This window comes from Neofelis nebulosa, chromosome 17 (assembly GCF_028018385.1).
Source record: "Neofelis nebulosa isolate mNeoNeb1 chromosome 17, mNeoNeb1.pri, whole genome shotgun sequence".
NCBI lineage: Eukaryota > Metazoa > Chordata > Mammalia > Carnivora > Felidae > Neofelis > Neofelis nebulosa.
In genome coordinates, this window is record NC_080798.1 from 353,709 (window position 1) to 373,468 (window position 19,760).

Genomic DNA, 19,760 nt, shown 5'->3' on the forward strand with positions numbered 1-19,760 from the left:
TTTTTTTGTTTTCTTATCAAGGTACTGTGTCATTTAAGCCTGGAACGATCCAAATGGGATTTGAGTCTACAAACTGAATCATGGCAAGGAGTGTCAAGTCTGAGGTATGGAGGTGTGATTCTGAAAACCAGCCTCAAGCAGGATTTATATGAACTATGTGTTGTACCCACTTGAGCAGCCAGGGCAATAGTCTGAACTACTAATGGAACAGGTACTGTGAATACGGCTAAATATATTCGTGTTTGAAGAGGCATGAGAGCTTGCACAAAGAAGACTAATATGGCAGCCTAGGCTCCACCTGTTACAAGGTCCCATTTTCAGGGTTGGCCTGGCCCTTGGCTGACACCTGGCAACTTGGCTTTTAGAGTTTTGTGTGTATCCCAACTGATAAGCATGTCTCACTGTGCCCAGAAAATGCAAATGATGTGATTTACACTGAACACCTGCTTTACTTCTGGGAGTCTGGAATGTGGTATGTTTTAGAAGGTGCCTACTTGCCTGGTCTTCAGTGCATTGTGTGACCCCCTCAGAAGAGGGAGAGAGAAGAGGGAGAGATTGCATCACAATCTGTCCTCTTGTCCCTGTAATCCTGCTTGCCATCCACGTACGTACCGGAGCTGTGTCTTCCTTGAGCCCCAGCCTACTGAGCTCCTTATTGGTCTTCTTCAAATTCTTGGTGTGGAAATCACAGTGAACTTAAACTCCCATCATCATCTCAGTGCATTGTGTGACCCCCTCAGAAGAGGGGAGAAGAGAAGAGAGAAATCCTGCGCGTGGATTTCCCCAGACTTCACCTTTCTCCTTATGGTCCACCTGTGTGTCCTTGCTACATCACTACAATAAGCCTTAGCTGTGAGTATGAGGATATGCTGAGTCTCATGAAATCGCCTGGAAATCTCTGGATGTGGGGATGGTCTTGTGGCCCTCAACAGTTTCGCTGCCTAGTTGTATCAAAATTATGTGTAGGATTATTTTGATATCTGTATTCTAAAATGGGGGAGGGGAGAATGGATTTCTGTTTCTCATTAAAAGGAGCCTCTGGGTCACATGTAATAGATGTGGTATCTAGTGTTTTTACCAAAAAAGGAAAAAAAAGCCACAAACTTAAATAAAACTAACAAAGAGGAAAGTGATATGTGGATATACGATTTTGAGATTACTATTTACAAAATGTTAAAAAAAAAAATAGGGGTGCCTGGCTGGCTCAGTCAGTGGGGCATGTGATCTTAATCTCGGGTTGTAAATTCAAGCCCCACATTGGGTGCAGAGATTACTTAAAAATCTTTAGGGGCGCCTGGGTGGCTCAGTTGGTTAAGCATCTGACTTAGATTCAGGTCATGATCTCACTGTTCATGAATTCAAGCCCCACATCAGGCTCTGTGCTGACAGCTCAGAGCTTGGAGCCTGCTTCAGATTCTGTGTCTCCCTCTCTTTCTGCCCCTACCCCGCTTGCGTTCAGTCTCTCTCTCTCAAAAATAAACATTAAAAAAAAATTTTTTTTAATCTTTAAAAAACAAAACAACCAAAATGTTAAGGAAAAAATAGAAAGTGTCCTTGAACTATCCAGATATCTAGGTATCGCCTCAGCCTGACCAAGTGGACTCTCTGAAGATGGGCCCAGGAGCCACAATTCTAATAGCTCCTCTCAGGTGGGTCTTATGCATGTTTTGATCAGGAACCACTGACCTCTGAGTATGAGAATAATTCGGGTGGAAAGGGCTCAGGTTCTTATTTCAGATGAGCCCACTTCTTGGGTCCTAGGACTCTTGTGGGGGTAGAATACCTATGAGAGCAAGGCTAAAGCACTGGCTGCATATGCAGGAGCTGCACCCTTCAATCCCCAGTCCCTCCATCTCCATCTTCTAATTCCCTCTGGGCTTAGTCTCCAGGCACACATAACCACCACGTGTGGAGTCCCCACTATGGCTTGAGGACACTGTGGCATTGCACACATCTTCTGTACCCGAGTCTCCAGTAGCGCCTTCATTGAATGAGGCTGCCCTCATGACTTGTGAATGCAGAAATCTCTCAGATGTTTTAGCCAACAGGAATTGTCAAACGATGTTCACTCCACTGGGTCTGTTGGGCAGGTCCTTCCCCCCAGGCTCTGCCATCTTCTGAGAGTTATGCAATAGCAGGACCAACTATCCAATCACAAGCAAAGTTCCCATCTGTTCTGTCCAGGCTGCCTAGCCAAGGTGTTTTCCACCTCAACCTCAGGGTCTCCTATGAACCACAGCAGCTATATTACTTGAAGTGTTTTATGATGGAAACCAGGTAACTGCCAGAGTGACCTTGGGGGAAGCACATTCAGTACTTGGTTACACAAATTCACACAACTGTCTTGCCACATCTAGTTGTCCCAGGCTATCAGCACCTTTCCAGGTCCCCACTCTGGGGCTGCCTTCTGACTTCCTGGTGATAAGGCTGCTGGAAAATCAAGTCTTGAAAGACTAAGTCATCCCCCTTTAATTCCAGGGACTTCTAAGAAGCCAAGGAGCCTTCCTTCTTCTGGAATGAAATCTAATTTGCTAAACAGAAAAGTCTGACATCTTTCTTCTTGCTCTTGCTTTTTAAATTGTCAATCTACTATGACAGCAACACTGAATCAAAAGAAGGAAAATTGTACCTAATCCCACAAATCAATTGCAGATGTCCTCATGTACTGTGGTTTTTGCTCACCTATAGTTACACATTGTTAATAATTGTTACCCAAACAAAGAATGTACCACCAGGGAATGAAGTACTACAGAAGGTATAAAATGAAATCTAGGTCTCCTGCCCTACCCTACTCAACAGTCACATTCCATCAATGACTATTAACCATTTCTTTCTTTTTTTAACCATTTCTATTCCAGTTCTTCCTGAGGCCATCTCTATAATTCCGATCTTTTATGGCCTATAGACTTAACTGACTTCCTGCTCTGGTAAGCAGTGTAGATTTGGCTCAGACTGTTGCTCCTCTATTTGCATCTAATTTCTGTCCTATTACCATTTTGAGCCCTAATTCTAGTCTCCTAAATAACCTATCGTATTATATTTAAAAGTCCACTTCCTAAGATGAGGATACAGGGATACTCTGTCTCCCCACTACATCTCTTTCTCCTACTTTACAACAGCTGCAGACTGTACCATCACTGTTAGTGCTGGCAACAGTGGTGCTCTACTCCTGCCGTTATGAAATCCTCACATCACAGCTCTGGGTTTCTTTCTTTAAAAAAAGCAAAAAACAAACAAACAAAAAAAAAACCCAGTATCTCCTGTTTATATCTATGCAAATACTGTTCAGTGAAAGACCAATCAAAACAATCTGATTATATATCTCTTCCTTTTATTCCAATATCATGAGTCTTCTGCCTCTTCTAAGAAGAAATATTAGCATCAGGGTCAAATGCATGGATCTTATTCATCATAGATTGTAGTTGGCAAGATCTGAAGATCTTTCAGCTTTCCTTCCCCTTCTCTTCCCTTCTCCCTTCCTTTTCCTTCCCTTCTTTCCTTCCTCTTTTCTTTCTTGTCCAATAATCTTACTTTTAATTTCATAGTCTATTCTTGTTTTCATAATTCTCTTTTAAAAAGAGCATCTTGGATTTATTTTTCACTTGCAATTATTTTTTGACCCACTCTTAGAATAAAGCTTTTAAATATTTGGTTCCCTGAATATCTGTTCTCTTTGGGGTTGGTTTTTGTTTCATTTTAGATATTTTTTATTTTATGTTGAAAGCTTTCATCATTTTTCACACCTTGGCTCCCACCCATAGTGAAAAGACTATCAAAGAAGATGGGAAATTCCATAGGTGGGTGAGACTGGTTTAATGGCATGCTTTGCTATAGGGTGAAAAGTGCAAGAAGTAGTTGTTAGGATGAAGGTCCTTATAATGCCTAAACAAGGCAGCTTTTGTTCTGGAACATAATCCACCAAATTCTCTAGTCCTTCAAACTGTTTCTAGCACATAACTTTCTCCCTCCTATATTTTTTGCTTGCCCACAGTCAGATACTTACTGTAAGACAAGAAAAAGGGGGGAGGAGGGAGAGGAAATTCAGTTTCAGAACAGATTTTTCAATTAATCCTGTTTTCTCCCACACCTCTCAGTGTACAGCTCTGCCAGGGGACTGTGGCCTCTACTTCAGCCCTCTTCACAGGACCCTGGCTTCAGCCTTTCCCACTCTGCATCTCCAGCTGATGCCTTCACATCTGCTTTCACCTTGCTCAAATTTGCAGGTATGGCCTCTCCCACTTTCTTCACCATTGTTGATTTACAGTTCAGTCTTTTTTTGAACATGTTGCTGAATGACTTTTTAAAATGTTCATTTATTTTTGAGAGAGAGAGAACAAGCAAGCAGGGGAGGGGAAGAGAGAGTGGGAGACAGAAGATCTGAAGCAGACTCTGTGCTGACAGCAGCCAGCCTAATGTGGGACTCAAATTCATGAACCATAAGATCATGACCTGAGCCAAAGGCAGACACTCAACCAACTGAGCCACCCAGGCGCCCCTGAGCTGACCTTCTTAACCAACCATCTGTGTACATGTTTTTTATGTGGTTGTAACATTTTGTGTAAATACTACTTTGGGTCCTGTTTTCACTTTACCTGATATATATATACATTTTCTAAGTAGGCTCCATGCCCAATGTGGGGCTTAAACTCATGACCCCTGAGATCAAGAGTTGCATGCTCCACCAGCTGAGTAGCCAGTCAGTGATAAATATGTTTCATATTGCTATACATCCAGGTCTGATTACAGTCAACCTAACTGGGCAACAAAGTTAAATCAACAGAGTCTTTGACATATTCAGTATTTTTTTTTTTTTTTTTTTTTTTTTTTTTTTAGAGAGCTTGAGTAAGGGAGAGGTGCAGAGAGAGAGAGAGAATCTTAAGCAGACTCCACACTCAGCGCTGAGCCCAATGCGGGGGGTCAATCCTACAATCCTGGGATCATGGCCTGGGATCTTGAGCTGAAATCAAGAGTCAGACACTCAACCAACAGCCACCCAGGTGCCCCCAGAGTCTACTTTTAATTCTAATAAAAACCATTTCAGAAGACTTCCCATCCTTAGACCTCCTCCAGTTCATGTTAACTGCTGGTTTACATTGATCATTGCTGGTTACATATTTCATCACTCAGTACCAACTTCACCATGCAATGATTTCATTTTAGACAGTGTTTGGGGCTTTACATCAAGACTATCTTCCAATCCATTATTTCTAGGAATGTGTTACAGGGACAATGTCTGAGTAAGTTTGGGTGGTTGTTTTCACTAAAAAGATTATTTGGTGGGTATACTTACATTTTGAATTTCCTAACTCCTAAGAGCTCTGACTGAAAATTTTAAATCAGTGATCATGTTCATAGTTTCTCATCTAAATGCAGAAGTAAACACATTTTAATGTACATACAAATTACTTGTGCTACGTTTGGGAATTGTAGGCTCCTGGGTTTTACTGCCAGAGGTTCTGATTTAGTAGATCAAGGTAAGCTTGGTAATATGCAGTTTCAATGAACACTCCAAGCAAATCTGATATATGTGGTCATTAGAGCACACTCTGAGAGTCATACCTTGGTCACCTGATGTCTAATAAAGAAGGTTTCGCAGTGAGCTTTTCCATCTTGATTATTCAGAGTTTCTCTCCCATGAATTTTTTCATGTTGAATAAGGGATGTATTATAACTGAAAACTTTCCCGCATTCGTTACATTCATAGGGTTTTTCTCCAGTATGAATTCTCTGATGCCTAGTAAGTTGACATCGCTGACTAAAGGCCTTTTCACAATGATTACATTCATAGGGTTTCTCGCCAGTGTGTGTCCTCTCGTGTTTTGTAAGAGTTGACCGATCATTAAAGGCTTTCCCACAGTCAATACATTCATAGGGCTTTTCTCCAGTATGTGTTCTCTGATGTTCAATAAGGCGTGACTTCTGACTGAAGGCTTTAAAACACATGTTACACTGATACGGCTTGTCTCCAATGTGTGTTCTTTGATGCACAATAAGGGGAGATCTCTGGCTGAAAGCTTTTCCACAATGACTACACTCATAAGGTTTCTCTCCAGTATGGGTTCGCTGGTGCACAACAAGCTGTGATCGCTGCCGAAAAGATTTCCCACAGTCATTACATTCGTATGGTTTCTCTCCAGAATGAATTCTCTGATGTGAAAGAAGGTGAGAGCTCCCAGCAAAGGCTTTCCCACACTGATTACATTCAAAAGGTTTCTCTCCAGTATGAGTTCTCTGATGCTCAATAAGGTGAGAGCTCCCAGTGAAAGCTTTATCACACTGATTGCATTTATATGGTTTCTCTCCAGTGTGAATTCGCAGATGCCTAATAAGCTGAGTGCTTCTAATGAAGGACTTTCCACACTGGTTACATTCATAGGGTTTCTCTCCAGTGTGAGTCCTTCTGTGTGCAACAAAGTCAGAACTTTGGCTGAAGGACTTTCCACAATGACCACACTCATAAGGTTTCTCTCCAGTATGAATTCTCTGGTGTACAATAAGGTTAGAGTTCCACCTGAAAGATTTTCCACATTCATGACATTTATATGGTTTTTCTCCGGTGTGAGTTCGCTGATGCCTAATAAGTTTGGAACTCTGGGTGAAGGATTTCCCACACTGGTTACATTCATAGGGCTTCTCTCCAGTGTGGGTTCTCTGGTGTACAACAAGGTCATAGCTCTGGCTGAAAGACTTCCCACACAGAGAACATTCATAGGGCTTTTCTCCAGTGTGTGTTCTCTGGTGTACAACAAGCTTAGAGCAACAGCTGAAAGATTTTCCACATTGATTACATGCATGTGGCTTCTTTCCAGTCTGAATGATGTCACAGTCAGTAAAAGATGACACCTCATGGAAGGTATTACATTCCTCCTCACATCTAAATGGTGCTTCTTCAGGATCACTTATCACAGTTTGTACAAGGCATTTGTCACACTCATACTGGAGTTCTCTAAAATGCGTTGGTTTGTGTTCCTTCATAGACATGCTATGATTAATGATGTTTCTATAGTCTGTACAGTCATCGCTGCTCTCTGCTGAAAAAATTCTATTATGGTATCGAAGGGAGGTATCATAGTTGAAAGAGTCACTACTGACAGTATATTCATAAGGCTTTTTATTTCTCGTTTCAACATCTGTAAATTTATTCAAGGAAATGCTCTGATAGAAGGCGATAGGACTTTGGTGATTTTCATGGGGCTTCAGATCAGCCCAGCCTTTCTCATGATTAATGAAAACTGAATTCTGTTTCAACTTTTTAACCTGTGACTCAAGTGTATGGAAATGTGCTCTTGTGGATAATGTTGGAGGTAGAAGTCTTAAATTCAGGTAACTTCCCCCAAGGTCAGGCTCACAATGTTTCCCATGAGCAAACGGTCTTTCTGGGGTGAATAGCGTTTGACTCAAAGGGTCTTCCTGGTGCTCCCTTAGCTGGTCCCTCCAATCCTGCCTTCCTCCCAATGTTACCAACCAGGGGCCCTCCTCCTGTATGCATTTCATTTCTATGTTGTGGAATGGTTCTTCCACAGCAGTATCCTCTTTAGAAGCTGACTCTTCCTTTTCAAGTGTATTCTTCCAGTCTGAAAGAAATCCAAAATCCTGAATTACTGGATATGTATTAGAGGGAGAGGATGGGATGAAGGAGACCCACCAAGTATAAGAGGTGTCTCTGGGTTTGTTTCTAACCCATGGATTGTAATTTCATGCAGGATGTGGGGGGGGGGGGGGGTGGGGGGAGATGGATCAGCAAACAGGAAATCAGTGATAAAGTATAAAAAACAAGCAAAGATACTGGGGGACTGGTCCCCAAAGAAGGAGCAGAGAAATAAGAATAAGCAGGGGAGGGTAAAGAATAAAGGAGAGATAATAGAAAATAAAATAGAAATATAACAATAGAATAAAATAAGGGAAATAATAAATGTTGACATTTCTAAACATTAAAAAAAAGAAAAAAAAAGAATAAAGGAGAAATCCACAAAAAGAATCGGGGGGGGGGGGGGTCTGAAGGTATACAGCCCTCAATAACCACAAAAGATACCTACGTTCTAATTGCTGGAACCTGTGAATATGGTACCTGATTGGGAAAAAGGGTCTTTGCAGATGTGTAAGTTAAGGAACTTAAGATAGGGAGAGTATCTGTGTGGGCCCTAAATGTCACCAGGAGTGTCCTTATAAAAGGGAGGTAGAGAGAGATTTGACACACACAGAGAAGGTGATATGAACACGGAACAAAGAGATTTAGAGATGCTGGCCTTAAAGACTGAAGTGATGTGGGCACAAACCAAGGAATGCTGCAGCCACCAGAAGTGGGAAGAAACAAGGAACAGATTTCCTTCTGGACCCTTCCAAGGGAGCATGACTCTGCTGCCATGGTATTGATTTCAGGTTTCTGGCCTCCAAAACTAGAAGAATCAATTTGTGTTGTTTTAACCCACCCAACTGGTAATATTACAGCAGCCATGGGAAATTAATACAGGGGCCTATCTGGTGCCTCAATCTAGATTATTGATCCAGAATCTTACTCTATTTATTTTCTGGTTCTGGATCTTGAAACAGGATCCCAAACATCAACACTGACTTAATATTCTTAACACACTATTTCTACTGTTTCTTCAGGCTACCCACAGAAAAAAAGACTCTTTCACCACTCCATAGTCAATGCCACCGACACCCCAGAAAAGCACTGTCGTCCTTGAAACAGTGTGGTTGGCCAGGCTGGGTGGCAACTGGGCTTCACTAACCAGCAACTTCTGAAGTTCATTCTCCTCGGTGGTAAGCCAGGAATAAAAATCCTTAGCTTACAGGGTTTACTTTGATGCACAAATGAACCGATCTGTGAGTCCTACATGGTGCCTGGCACAGAGTACACTGTTAGTTCATGGTACCATTGATATCATCACCCCTGATTATCCTAACAAGCATTCCTCCCTCTGTTGAAATAGTGGGCCTCTAACAAGTGCTACAGGTTCCCAGCTCAGGACCCTTGCCTGAGTTCTCCAAGATTCCCCCTTTACGTGTCACTCTTCCTATTTCAGGTGTATAGCTGCCCACATTTAGTACTATCAAGGCCTCTGCTCAAGTCCCTGTGCTTCACTCTCCATGTCTGCCATGGAGACAGGGATCCTCCATTTGGCAAAATGTTAACTATACTCTGTGGCCCTCCTTTAACTTCCAGGAGGACATTTCCGACTTGGAGAAAGTCCTTATCTAAGCTCAACACCCTCCACGAGCAATGCTGTTCTCTTTCCCAAGACTCTGTTGTGTTCCCTTTTGATGTTGCCTTGGAATCCCTAATGATCAGAACTTTTTCAAATGAAACAATGAAGGGGAGTGAAAAGGTATTTGAGGACGAGAAGGAGGAAAGAAGTCTTTGGGTGGCTAAAGGTGTCTAAATTGTGTCTGGTCATTGGGAACTGGGCAAAGGAGGTTAGACATTTTTCAGCAGTGTCTCCATTAAGATTTCAAAATGAGGAAAATAGAGAAAGTGATGTCTATGACTGATGAGAATAAAGATGACGCCCATAAACTGAATTCAGGATGGCATCATGAGAATGACCAAGAACAAGTAAAAGTGGGTGATGCTTCAGAAGGAAAAATAGCAATAATAGAGGCTGCAAGTGTGAGTTATAGGGTAAGAAGCAACAAGAACACATAAGATAAACTCAACGCCTCTGGCTAGGGGAACACAGAAGGCAGTGTGAAGGTCGAAGATGGTGTGAAGGATACACATGATGCTTCCTGCTAACTGAAAGCAGCCAGTTAAGAAAGGCCATGTACTGCAGGATTCCAACTATAGGACATACTAAAAAAGGTAAAACCAGAGACAGTAAAACAACCAGTGGTTTCCAGGAGTTAGGGTGGAGGGAGTTAGGTGGAGGAAAGCAGCCAGTTAAGAAAGGCCATGTACTGCAGGATTCCAACTATAGGACATACTAAAAAAGGTAAAACCAGAGACAGTAAAACAACCAGTGGTTTCCAGGAGTTAGGGTGGAGGGAGGAAGGAATAGGTGGAGCAAAGAGGATATTTAGGGCAGTGGAATTATTTTGCATGATACTATGATAGATATATGGCATCATACATTTGCCCAAACCCATAGAGTGTACAACACCAAGAGTGAACCTGATGTAAACTATTGATCTCTATTGGTAATAGTGGGTTAATACAGCTTCACCCATTATTTTCTTTTTAGAGAGAGAGCACACATGTGCATGCAGCGTACATACCCGTGAACGGGGGAGGTACAAAGAGAGGGAGAGCCTAAGCAGGCTCCGTGCCCAGTGTGGACTGTGGGACCATGACCTGAGCTGAAATAAACAGCTGGACACTCAACCGACTGAGCCACCCAGGCGCCCCATACAGCTTCACCCATTGTAACAAAAGTACCACAGCATATAAAATATTAATAACAGAGGAAACTGTGTGTGTGTGGTGGGGGAGGGAAGGGTGAAATATGGGAACTCTGTACTTTCTGCCCAACTTTCTGTAAACATAAAACTGCTCTAATAAATAAAATCTATTAATTAAAACAGAACAGCAACAAAAATCAGAAGCAGCCTAATTAGTTAGGATGATGCACATGTTCTAAATTGATCGTAGAAATGGATACACATTCTGTGAATATACTAAAATCCTCTGCATACTTTAAACTAGTGCGTTATATGGTATGTGCATTGTATCTGACACAGCTATTAAAAAAAAGAGAGTTCCAACCAGGCTGACACACTGGGATGTATCAGGAAGTGGATGAGAAGAGGTGGGAAAATAAGTCCAGGAACTGATTTAGTAGAAATCCTTCTGGAAGGAGTAGGTCGTTGCCACTTCCCAGGAAGCACAAGTTCTCACCATACCTCTGGATCATCTAGTAGTTATGGGAATGTCCAACATGGAGGAGGGATGGACACCCAACTACAGGGTAAAGACCAGGCCTGAAGGGGAAGTCTGAGGAGCCGCTGCCTTGGGTGGAAGTCAGGATGAAGGACTCAAGGAAAAGGGGGCACAAGGAGCTGGAAGTAGATGAAGCAAGCAGCTAAGGGATGAAGACCAAGGGAAGATGGGAACAGAAAAGAACCTGTACATAAGAAATGTCAGGACAATAATGATGTGTTTTTCATGGACTGGGGATGGATGGGGTGATGTGGCTGAGAATGAGGCTTTTTGGACGCCTGAGGAAGCTCCCTGCTCCTCCTCCCCTCCTAGGACCCAGGGTCCTGGGGAGAGCTCTCTGGCCCCCTTAACTCACCAGGCCTCTGATTTCCTCTCACCTCCGGGAGGTCCATGCTCTGCCCTCCATGGGTCTTGTCCTTGCTCCAGCCAGGAGATCACAGCCGGTTTTGAAAGCAGAAGCCCTGGTCATTGGGGGGAAAACACAGGACTTTGTGCTCTGTTTGAGGAGGAGGAGAACTATGTCCTCCAGCCCAGCCCTCAGTCCTGGGGTTAGATGTGGATGGACTAGGAAGGCCCTGCACATCCCGAAAAAACTCCCAGCAAAACTCTCGGCTCCTTAGAGGCAGAAAAGTGGCAATATCCGGGATCTGCATCTCAAAGGAACCCATTTCTAGAATGTTCTGGCCCAGCCCAGGCATACCCTTAAGAGCCAGAGCTTTGAGTCCCTGAAGCAGAAATCTGCTGTGATGGGCGGAGCCTATCTTACCCAGGAAGGCTAGGTGGCTGCAGGTCTCCAGAGTCACGTTGCGGTACAGCGTCCTCTGGGCTGGATCCAGCTGTCCCCACTCCTCCCGTGTGAAGGTCACAGCCACGTCCTTGAAGCTCACAGGTGGCTGAAACATCACCTGTATCATCATACATTGTGGACGCTGGGTAGGGGGGATGGGGCAGCATGGGAAGGGAGAGGACGTGGGCCGAGGATGACCCCCATGAGCACTCATGGGGTTCCCATCTTTGGGACCAAGCCCAGACCCAGGTCCATGGTGTTTTCACTTCTCTCTGAGTGTCTCATCTACCCCTGGCCACACTGGTGCTTCTGATTTCCTGTACTGGGAAACAACAGGAATCCCACTCAGACATCCCACCCCTCACTTCTCTACAAAGTCACAAATTTGAAGCCAAAGAGGAGGTTCTAAATCAGGGGTCAGCAAACTTTGGCCTGCAGGACAAATAAGGGCTATGGTATGTTTTTTATAAGGCTAATGCTATGAGCTGCATTGTTTCCCCCCAAATTCACATGTTGAGGGCCTACCCCTCAAAGTGACAGGGCCTTTACCCAGAAGTAATTAAGGCTAATGTAGGTCATGAGGGCAGGGCTCTAGTGTGATGAGATTGGTGTCCTCATAAGAGGAAGCAGGGACACCAGAGGCCTCTCTCCCTACCACGTGAGGACACAGTGGAGGTGCCACCAGCAAGCCAGAAAGACAGTCCTCACCAGAAAGCAACGCTGTTGGCACCTTGATCTTAGATTTCCAGTCTGCAGAACTATGAGAAAATAAACGTCTGTTGCTTACTCCACCCAGCCTGTGGTATTTTGTCATAGCAGCACGAACGGACTAATATAGCTAAGAATGGATTTTTACATTTTTAAATCCATTTTTCACCATGTGTGAAAAGGATGGGACAAAGGCTGTATGCGGTCCACAGAGCCTAAAATAGTTCCTACCTGGCCCTTTAGAGAGAGCGCTAGGTGAAGCCTACTTTCAAGGAAGGCCGCCAGCAGGCAAAAAGCCATGTGTCCTGGCCTCAGGGGCCAGGCCCTGAGGTAGCATCTCAGCTTCATGACTCACTTGAGGGACACCTGGACATGTCCCTGAACTCCTCTAGCTTGAGCTGCTGTCCCTCATGAAGACAGTCTCCCGCATCAGGAAGTCTCACAGGACGTGAGGGGCAGTGACCCCCAGGCACCCAGTAAGCACACAGATAATGGGTGTGGTGATGGGACCCTGAACAAGGTCAGGGACCTGCTCCTCATCCCACTGTGTGCTGCACTGTGAGCCATCTAAGGGCAACTATGGCACTTTAAGGGGACACTCTCAGTGGCCCTCCTGAGTAGTCTCAGTGAGGGTCAAGGGCCCAGTGTGGCTAAATGGGGTATGGAGGCCTAGTTCTGCCCATCCTTGATAACTTGCTGAGCACCCATCACAAACAGTCTGAGCCACAGGGCACCAGCTGTCCCAGGAGACCAGGTGTAGAAGCCTCATGCTGGGTCTGATCCTAGAAGCTCCTGGCTCATCCATACAGGGAAGGTGCTTTATCTGCAAAGAGCCCTTGGCTTTCACATGAAGGCTAAGGACAACATTACAGTGCTCTTATGGGCTGGCCTGAGGACCTGGGTGCTAGTTCTGGACCCATTTTGCAGCTGAGGAGACTGAGGCAAAGAGAGAAAAGGTCCCTAACTCACCTGGGATGGGACTGGCTGAGAATGTGCTTCCATTTCCTCCTCATACCTGAATAAGCTGTTGTGGAGAGGGCAGGGATCCTCAGAAGGCAGGGCTGGCGAAAGAGGGAGCAATTAGCAATTCAGCCCCTCCTCAGTAAGCCCACGGGACAGAAACCACCCACAACCCCAACAAAGGAGAGGCCTGCCAATGCCATCTGATGAACATTCCCCTGGGTTTTGAGTAGCTGGGAGACAGGGCTGTGACCAGTTTCCTAAAAGTCCAAGGCTCTGAGGTCAGCTGTGGCAGCCAAGCCAGCTTTCCAGATGTGGAGTGGGCCAGCCAGCCCAGGTCCTAGCCTAGGGATGGACATGGGCTGCCCCAGGCTCAAGGTAAATGCCCAGGTACATGCTGGTGTGTCTGAACTGTGACCCCACAGATACACAGCCATCCCTAGACACCTAAGTAAAGGACTGGCCAGTTTCTCCTGTCATTTCAAGAGGCTAAATCGGAGATACAAGCAGAGTGTTAAGACAATTGTACGATTTTAAGATACCTCAATGAAATATCAGCTAATTTCCCACGAAAACCGCACAATTTTTGAATACCAGTGACACATGAACTGGCTTCAAAAAGAAAAAAAGACTCACAATTTTAAAATATCACAATAAAACATCAGCTGGTTTCCAAAAATGGGGGTAGGGGGAATGGGGACAAGGAGGATAAAAATCCCCAGGAGGACAACTAAGGGCTCTGTAGGGGGTGTCATCCCGGGTATGTGCTCCCCCAAGCTACTCTGGAGGTACAGGACGCTGCCCCCGCGTGGCGTGTGCCCATCACCTGCTGCTTTACTTGTTCGCCATTGCTTCCCATACCCTACTTGTCTAATAGCTTGGCTGCAGGCATGTGACTGTCCCACTGAGACAGCCGGGTGAGAATCCCATGAAATATGGCCGCCAAACCTTCCCCATATTTGACTCCTGCTCACCCACTTGCACCAGAAGCACACCCACACCTGTGTACGCCCACACGCCAACTCTCGTCACTGGTCATTTGGGATGACCCAACATTCCAGAAATATATGCTGCATTTGTGTGTCTGTTCACATGGAGCTCCTGCTCATTCCGCCAGATGGCACCTTTCACTTCCATGGTGCCATCCAGGTCACAAAGAACCTTGAACCCTCACCCCCTTGAAACTCAGAACAGCTACCATCTGGGCTGGAGGCCCACGGAGACTCGTGACTCTCATTCATTGCTTCCGGGAGGCAGACACTCACTCTGTTCCCAGGACTGAATGCTAGCACTTTTCTTGTTCTACTTTCTCTGTAAAACCGTTTCCCCGGAGAATCAAAAAGCACTCACATATTGGGGAAATCGTGCTCTCCCCATGCTTCACGTTTGTGGCAGTTCTCACCTCTGCCTTCAAATGTCCGGATAGTCTCCTCTACCAGTGTCATCTCCTCTTCGAGCTTTTCCAGGTGCTGAGCTTCCTGGTCCTGAGCTCCGCGGAGAGTATGCTGGGGGCAGCCCCTAGCCACAGTCAGCAGGAGCACAGTGGTTGCAGATGGGCCAGGACCTCAGCACCTGCAACTGCTGGAGCCACAAAGGCACCAGAGGCAGCTTCCCACTGTTCTCCCACTTCCAAGACAGTCTCTTTCGAGAACTCTGCTGATTCCAATGCAGCCAGGTCTGAGAACTCCTTTTCTGAGCTTAATTCTGCAGACATTCTCTTCTGGTCATCACCTTCGTGGTGGGTCCCAATCTCTCTCACAGAGACCTCATATTCTTCAGGCAAATAGAGCACCCAAGTCCTCTGAGAATTGCTGTAAAAAGGGGAGAGTGCTGAGCAACAAATTCAATACTGAAGCAGAAGATGATGGCTTCAAAACGCAGGGCTGTGTCTGACCTTGGCGCTCAGGCCAGTACAGATAAGGCAGCAATAAACATGCAAGAAACAGAATGCCAGAATGTCTCGAATAGCTGTCAAATAAGAAATCTTAGAGGAAAACCATTTATATCCTACTAAAAAACATTAAAGTCAGAACATAAGTCTGTGACAAAAAGTTCAACTTTCAACTTTAGAGCTGGTGTGAGTACGCATTTACCTGACTCCCAGAACAACCCCCACCCCAAGAAGGCAAAAGTTCCATCCATCCATAACAATGCTGGAATGGCCACACCGTCCACAGCACACCTAACATACTGTGTGCATAACAGGTTGTGTAACTCAGTAGGCCTAGATTATCCATGACTCGCACGTTTCAAAGAAAGGCCTGTTCCCTGACCAGCTAGCTGCTGGGAGGTAACCTCTGAGCTCTTAGGGATATCCTACCTGATAAATTGTCTGTTTACTTGGGGACACCATACACAGTGTGCATCAGGCTCAACTAAAGGACCAGGCCATGAAAAGAACCCCATCTCCAGGAAGTGTGAGAAAGTTGGCCCTTTCTGCACAGCTGTGGTTCTCAACTGGGAGCAGGGGTGCCCTCAAGGGACATCTGGCAATGTCTGAAGACACGTGGTTGTCACACCTTGTAGAGGGTGGGCAGAGGTGAGAGGGGCACTAAACATTTCCCCCACCTGAGGACGACTAGGCCTCCAATGTCAACAGTGCCAAGATTTCCTAGCCTGGAAATGATTAACTCTCTGGTCTTCACATGTGTACTGAGAATCTGAGAATGATGCTTCAAGTCCTTTCTTCTTCCTTTCTTTCTTTCTCTTTCTTTCTTTCTTTCTTTCTTTCTTTCTTTCTTTCTTTCTTTCTTTCTTTCTTTCTTTCTTTCTGGAGAGAGCAAATGAGCTGGGGGTAGAGGGAGAGAGGAAGAAAGAGAGAGAGAGGGAGGGAGAATCTCAAGCAGGTTCCATGTTCAGCAAACAGCCCGAAATGGGGTTCAATCACACAACCCTGGGATCATGACCTGAGCCAAAATCAAGAGTCAGACACCCAACTGAGTCACCTAGGTGCCCCTGAAATCCTTCCTGACCCCTCCTTCACACTCACCTATCACATTCAGTTAGTCACAAAGACCTGGGGTCCCCCACATTTCAAATATGCACCTCTCCACACCCTTGGTTCCCAATGTCTGGCCTATTGCTTTTTGATTGAGTTACTGAAGAAGATCTGACTGGGTCCTATCTCCTGTCTTTCCCCCTTTCTCCCAGGAAGCCACAGAAGCCATAGTAGAATGCAGCTTCTGTCACTGTGTGGCAGTTTCCCACTGTCTTCAGGTTCAAGTTCAAGTTCCTCCACAAGCTCTGGAAGTTCCTTTCTGTATTAAAAGTACACATGATGGGGTACCTGGGTGGCTCAGTCGGTTAAGCATCCGACCTCAGCTCAGGTCATGATCTCATGGTTTGTGAGTTCGAGCTCCACGTTGGGCTCTGTGCTGACAGCTCAGAGCCTGGAGCCTGCTTCAGATTCTGTGTCTCCCTCCCTCTCTGCCCATCCCCTGCTCACGCTCTGTCTCTCTCTCTCTCTCAAAAATAAATAAACATTACAAAAATTTTTTTTTAAAAGTACACATGATATGGGCACATGAGATGGGGTGGCTCAGTCAGATGAGCATCCAACTTCAGCTCAGGTCACGAGCTGTGCTGACAGCTCAGAGCCTGGAGCCTGCCTTGGATTCTGTGTCTCCCTCTCTGTCCCTCCCCCACTCACACTCTGTCTTTCTCTCTCTCTCTCAAAAAAAAAAAAACATAAAATTTTTTTTTTAAGTACACATGAGAGGCGCCTGAGTGGCTCAGTCGATTGAGCGTCCGACTTCAGCTCAGGTCATGATCTCGCGGTTGGTGAGTTCAAGCCCCACATTGGACTCTGTGCTGACAGCTCAGAGCCCAGAGCCCACTTCAGATTCTGTGTCTCCCTATCTCTCTCTGCCCCTCCCCCACTTGCATTCTGTCTCTCAAAAATTAAAATAGGGGCGCCTGGGTGGCGCAGTCGGTTAAGCATCCGACTTCAGTCAGGTCACGATCTCACGGTCTGTGAGTTCGAGCCCCGCGTCAGGCTCTGGGCTGATGGCTCGGAGCCTGGAGCCTGTTTCCGATTCTGTGTCTCCCTCTCTCTCTGCCCCTCCCCCGTTCATGCTCTGTCTCTCTCTGTCCCAAAAATAAATAAAAAACGTTGAAAAAAAAAAAAATTTAAAAAAAAAAAAAAAAATTAAAATAAACATTAAAACAATAAAATAAAATAAAATAAAATAAAAAGTACATCTTAAATGCCAGTTCGGACACTGAGTTGGGAAAAACCCTGTCTGTTCTCCCAAGATTCTCCTTTACTCCTACATTCTCAACAGTCCTGACCCTTCTGCTCACCAAATGTGGGGGTTTTTCCCATACCAAACACTTCTCTGTGACACCAGCAGGGTGTCCAACAATTTAACTCAACTCAGATCCCACATCTTAAGGGCTCAGTTCCACAAGACTGCCCCAATCCCTCCAGATGCCAACCATAAGCAGCAGGTTCCCAAGTTACCCACAACTCCTCTCTGACTTAGCTACAAATTGAAAATTCCCATGACCTCCTCTCCTTAGATCCTATATTTGTTGGAGTGGCTCACAGAACTCAAAGTAATGTACACATTTGCCAGTTTATTAAGGTATATGACAAAGAACACAGATGAACAACCAGATAAAGAGATACACAGGGTGCCATCTTGGTTCTCTGCCTCTCCCTCTGGTATACTGCTGCCCAGCCCACTGCCCCTTTCTTAGCATCTTTCATCAAGGACCTGCCCCTCAGCCTCTCTCACTTGGAAGCTCAACACAATCTGCCTCAGGCTACCAGCCACCCTCTCTGCCTGCCACTGATGGTTTTTGAGTCCTAGGTGGTATGAGACACATCCGCCCCATCTGTATCCCCACTACACCAGCAAGTCCATGCTCTCACTCCCTCTTCCCACCCCTCTCACTACTGTCCGATCTGCGCAGACAAACCTGCCTCTTAATTGACTCCAGTCAATGACCCTAGGCTCTACCACCTTCCAGGCACTGACTCCTCTAAGCCAAAACCCTCCCAAGTGGCTCCCTTCAACTTCTCAGGGGAGAGATTTCCCTTCTAGTCAACTAAACTCCTGCATCCCAGTACCCCCAACCCTTACTTCCATGCTTCTGCTCCTCACAGCTAGGCCCCTTGGAGCAGCCAACACCTCAGTCCCCTCTTCTTCACTCTGTCCATGCTCTCTCTACCCTCACTCTTTTTTTTTTTTAATTTTTTTTTAACGTTTATTTATTTTTGAGACAGAGAGAGACAGAGAATGAACGGGGGAGGGTCAGAGAGAGGGAGACACAGAATCTGAAACAGGCTCCAGGCTCTGAGCTGTCAGCACAGAGCCTGACGCGGGGCTCGAACTCACGGACCGCGAGATCATGACCTGAGCCGAAGTCGGCCTCTTAACCGACTGAGCCACCCAGGCGCCCCACTCTACCCTCACTCTTGAACACACACACTGCAAATGCACACCACACCCAAGAAAGCGGACAAAGATTCTAGATGATGCCATCTTATTCTGACACTCCTGCCCTTCCTTGGGCAGTCTCCTCCTGCCTATAACCATTTCTACTCTCCCATCCTCTCCTTGTCTGGAGGCATCCAAGGGCAAGGGCTGGGAACACTACTCTGCAGCCAGACTGACTGCTTTCAAAGTCCCAGCTCCACCACTTGCCTCTGTAGGCCCTAAACAGCCCTCCTTAACCTCACTAGGCCTCAGTTTCCTGATCTGTAGACATCTGGGAGAACAGCAGGCCTTGTGTCATCGTGCTTCTGTGAGGATTAAATGAGCTGTATTTATAGAGCTCAACATCATGCGACACACAGGACACAGCACATTTAGTCACATACATTATACATAAATTCCTCTTCTATGCCTCCTGCTGGACCTGGGAGGGGGCTGGTGCGGCAGGGTCTCTCCTTGTCTCCTCTGTCTCCAGGGCTGGGGCAGAGATTGTTTTCTTCTTCTTCCTTTCACAGCTTCCTCTTTCCCTGTCTGGAGAGTGGGGTTTCAAGTGCTGCGCCAGGCTTCAAGTTCAGCCCAGACCTCCCTCCCAGGCTCCCTGCCAATGCCACTTCCTCCTCTATTTCCAGCCCACCTCGTATCCACTCCTCAACTCAACACAGCTGAGTGACCAGGAATTGTGACCTCCATCCTGGCTCCTCACTAGAAATGGGAACTCAAGAGTCCTCAGCTCTTCCCACCCCCTTGGCATTCCCTCTTGCACAGTTATTTCCACAGCCAGACGTTTCTACTCTGAGGCTCTTTGAAATCCAACTCTAATGCCTCACGTACCGGATAGCTTCATGTCCGTGTTCTTCACACCTCAAGCCCCTTCTCTCTCCCAGCCCTTAACCTGGGGTACCAACAAACACAATAAACACCCTGGGCGCAGAGTTGATTGATGCTCTACCTGGACTGCCCCTAATCTTTGTTCGCTTGGAAAGCA

At 45.8% G+C, this 19,760-nt stretch overlaps 1 protein-coding gene and 1 long non-coding RNA gene across 14 annotated transcripts in view; one reads left to right on the forward strand and one right to left on the reverse strand.

The window, feature by feature from the left end:
* LOC131498985 (uncharacterized) lies at positions 1 to 10,641 on the forward strand. 3 transcript variants are annotated; one of them, XR_009255665.1, is made up of 6 exons: positions 1 to 104; positions 4,095 to 4,223; positions 6,138 to 6,246; positions 8,611 to 8,766; positions 9,170 to 9,332; positions 10,185 to 10,641. It is a non-coding gene; the product is annotated as an uncharacterized LOC131498985 (long non-coding RNA). The 3 variants fall into 3 exon arrangements; XR_009255664.1 differs by lacking the exon at positions 6,138 to 6,246; XR_009255666.1 differs by lacking the exons at positions 6,138 to 6,246; positions 9,170 to 9,332.
* ZNF544 (zinc finger protein 544) overlaps positions 4,988 to 19,760 on the reverse strand; it is a 16,042-nt gene continuing 1,269 nt past the window's right edge. For 3 of the 11 annotated variants that reach the window (XM_058706563.1, XM_058706565.1, XM_058706564.1), the window contains exons 3-8: positions 19,162 to 19,306; positions 14,737 to 15,145; positions 13,344 to 13,435; positions 11,646 to 11,784; positions 11,257 to 11,340; positions 4,988 to 7,574 (exon numbers count right to left, since the gene is read on the reverse strand). In XM_058706563.1, coding sequence (XP_058562546.1) covers positions 5,554 to 7,574; positions 11,257 to 11,340; positions 11,646 to 11,784; positions 13,344 to 13,435; positions 14,737 to 14,779 — 2,379 coding nt within the window. In that variant the 5' untranslated portion in view covers positions 14,780 to 15,145; positions 19,162 to 19,306 and the 3' untranslated portion in view covers positions 4,988 to 5,553. Of the gene's footprint in view, positions 7,575 to 11,256; positions 11,341 to 11,645; positions 11,785 to 12,374; positions 12,425 to 13,343; positions 13,436 to 14,684; positions 15,146 to 15,902; positions 16,046 to 19,161; positions 19,307 to 19,760 lie in introns of those variants that run through there. The other 8 variants (XM_058706567.1, XM_058706566.1, XM_058706570.1 and 5 more) reach the window with 7 other exon arrangements.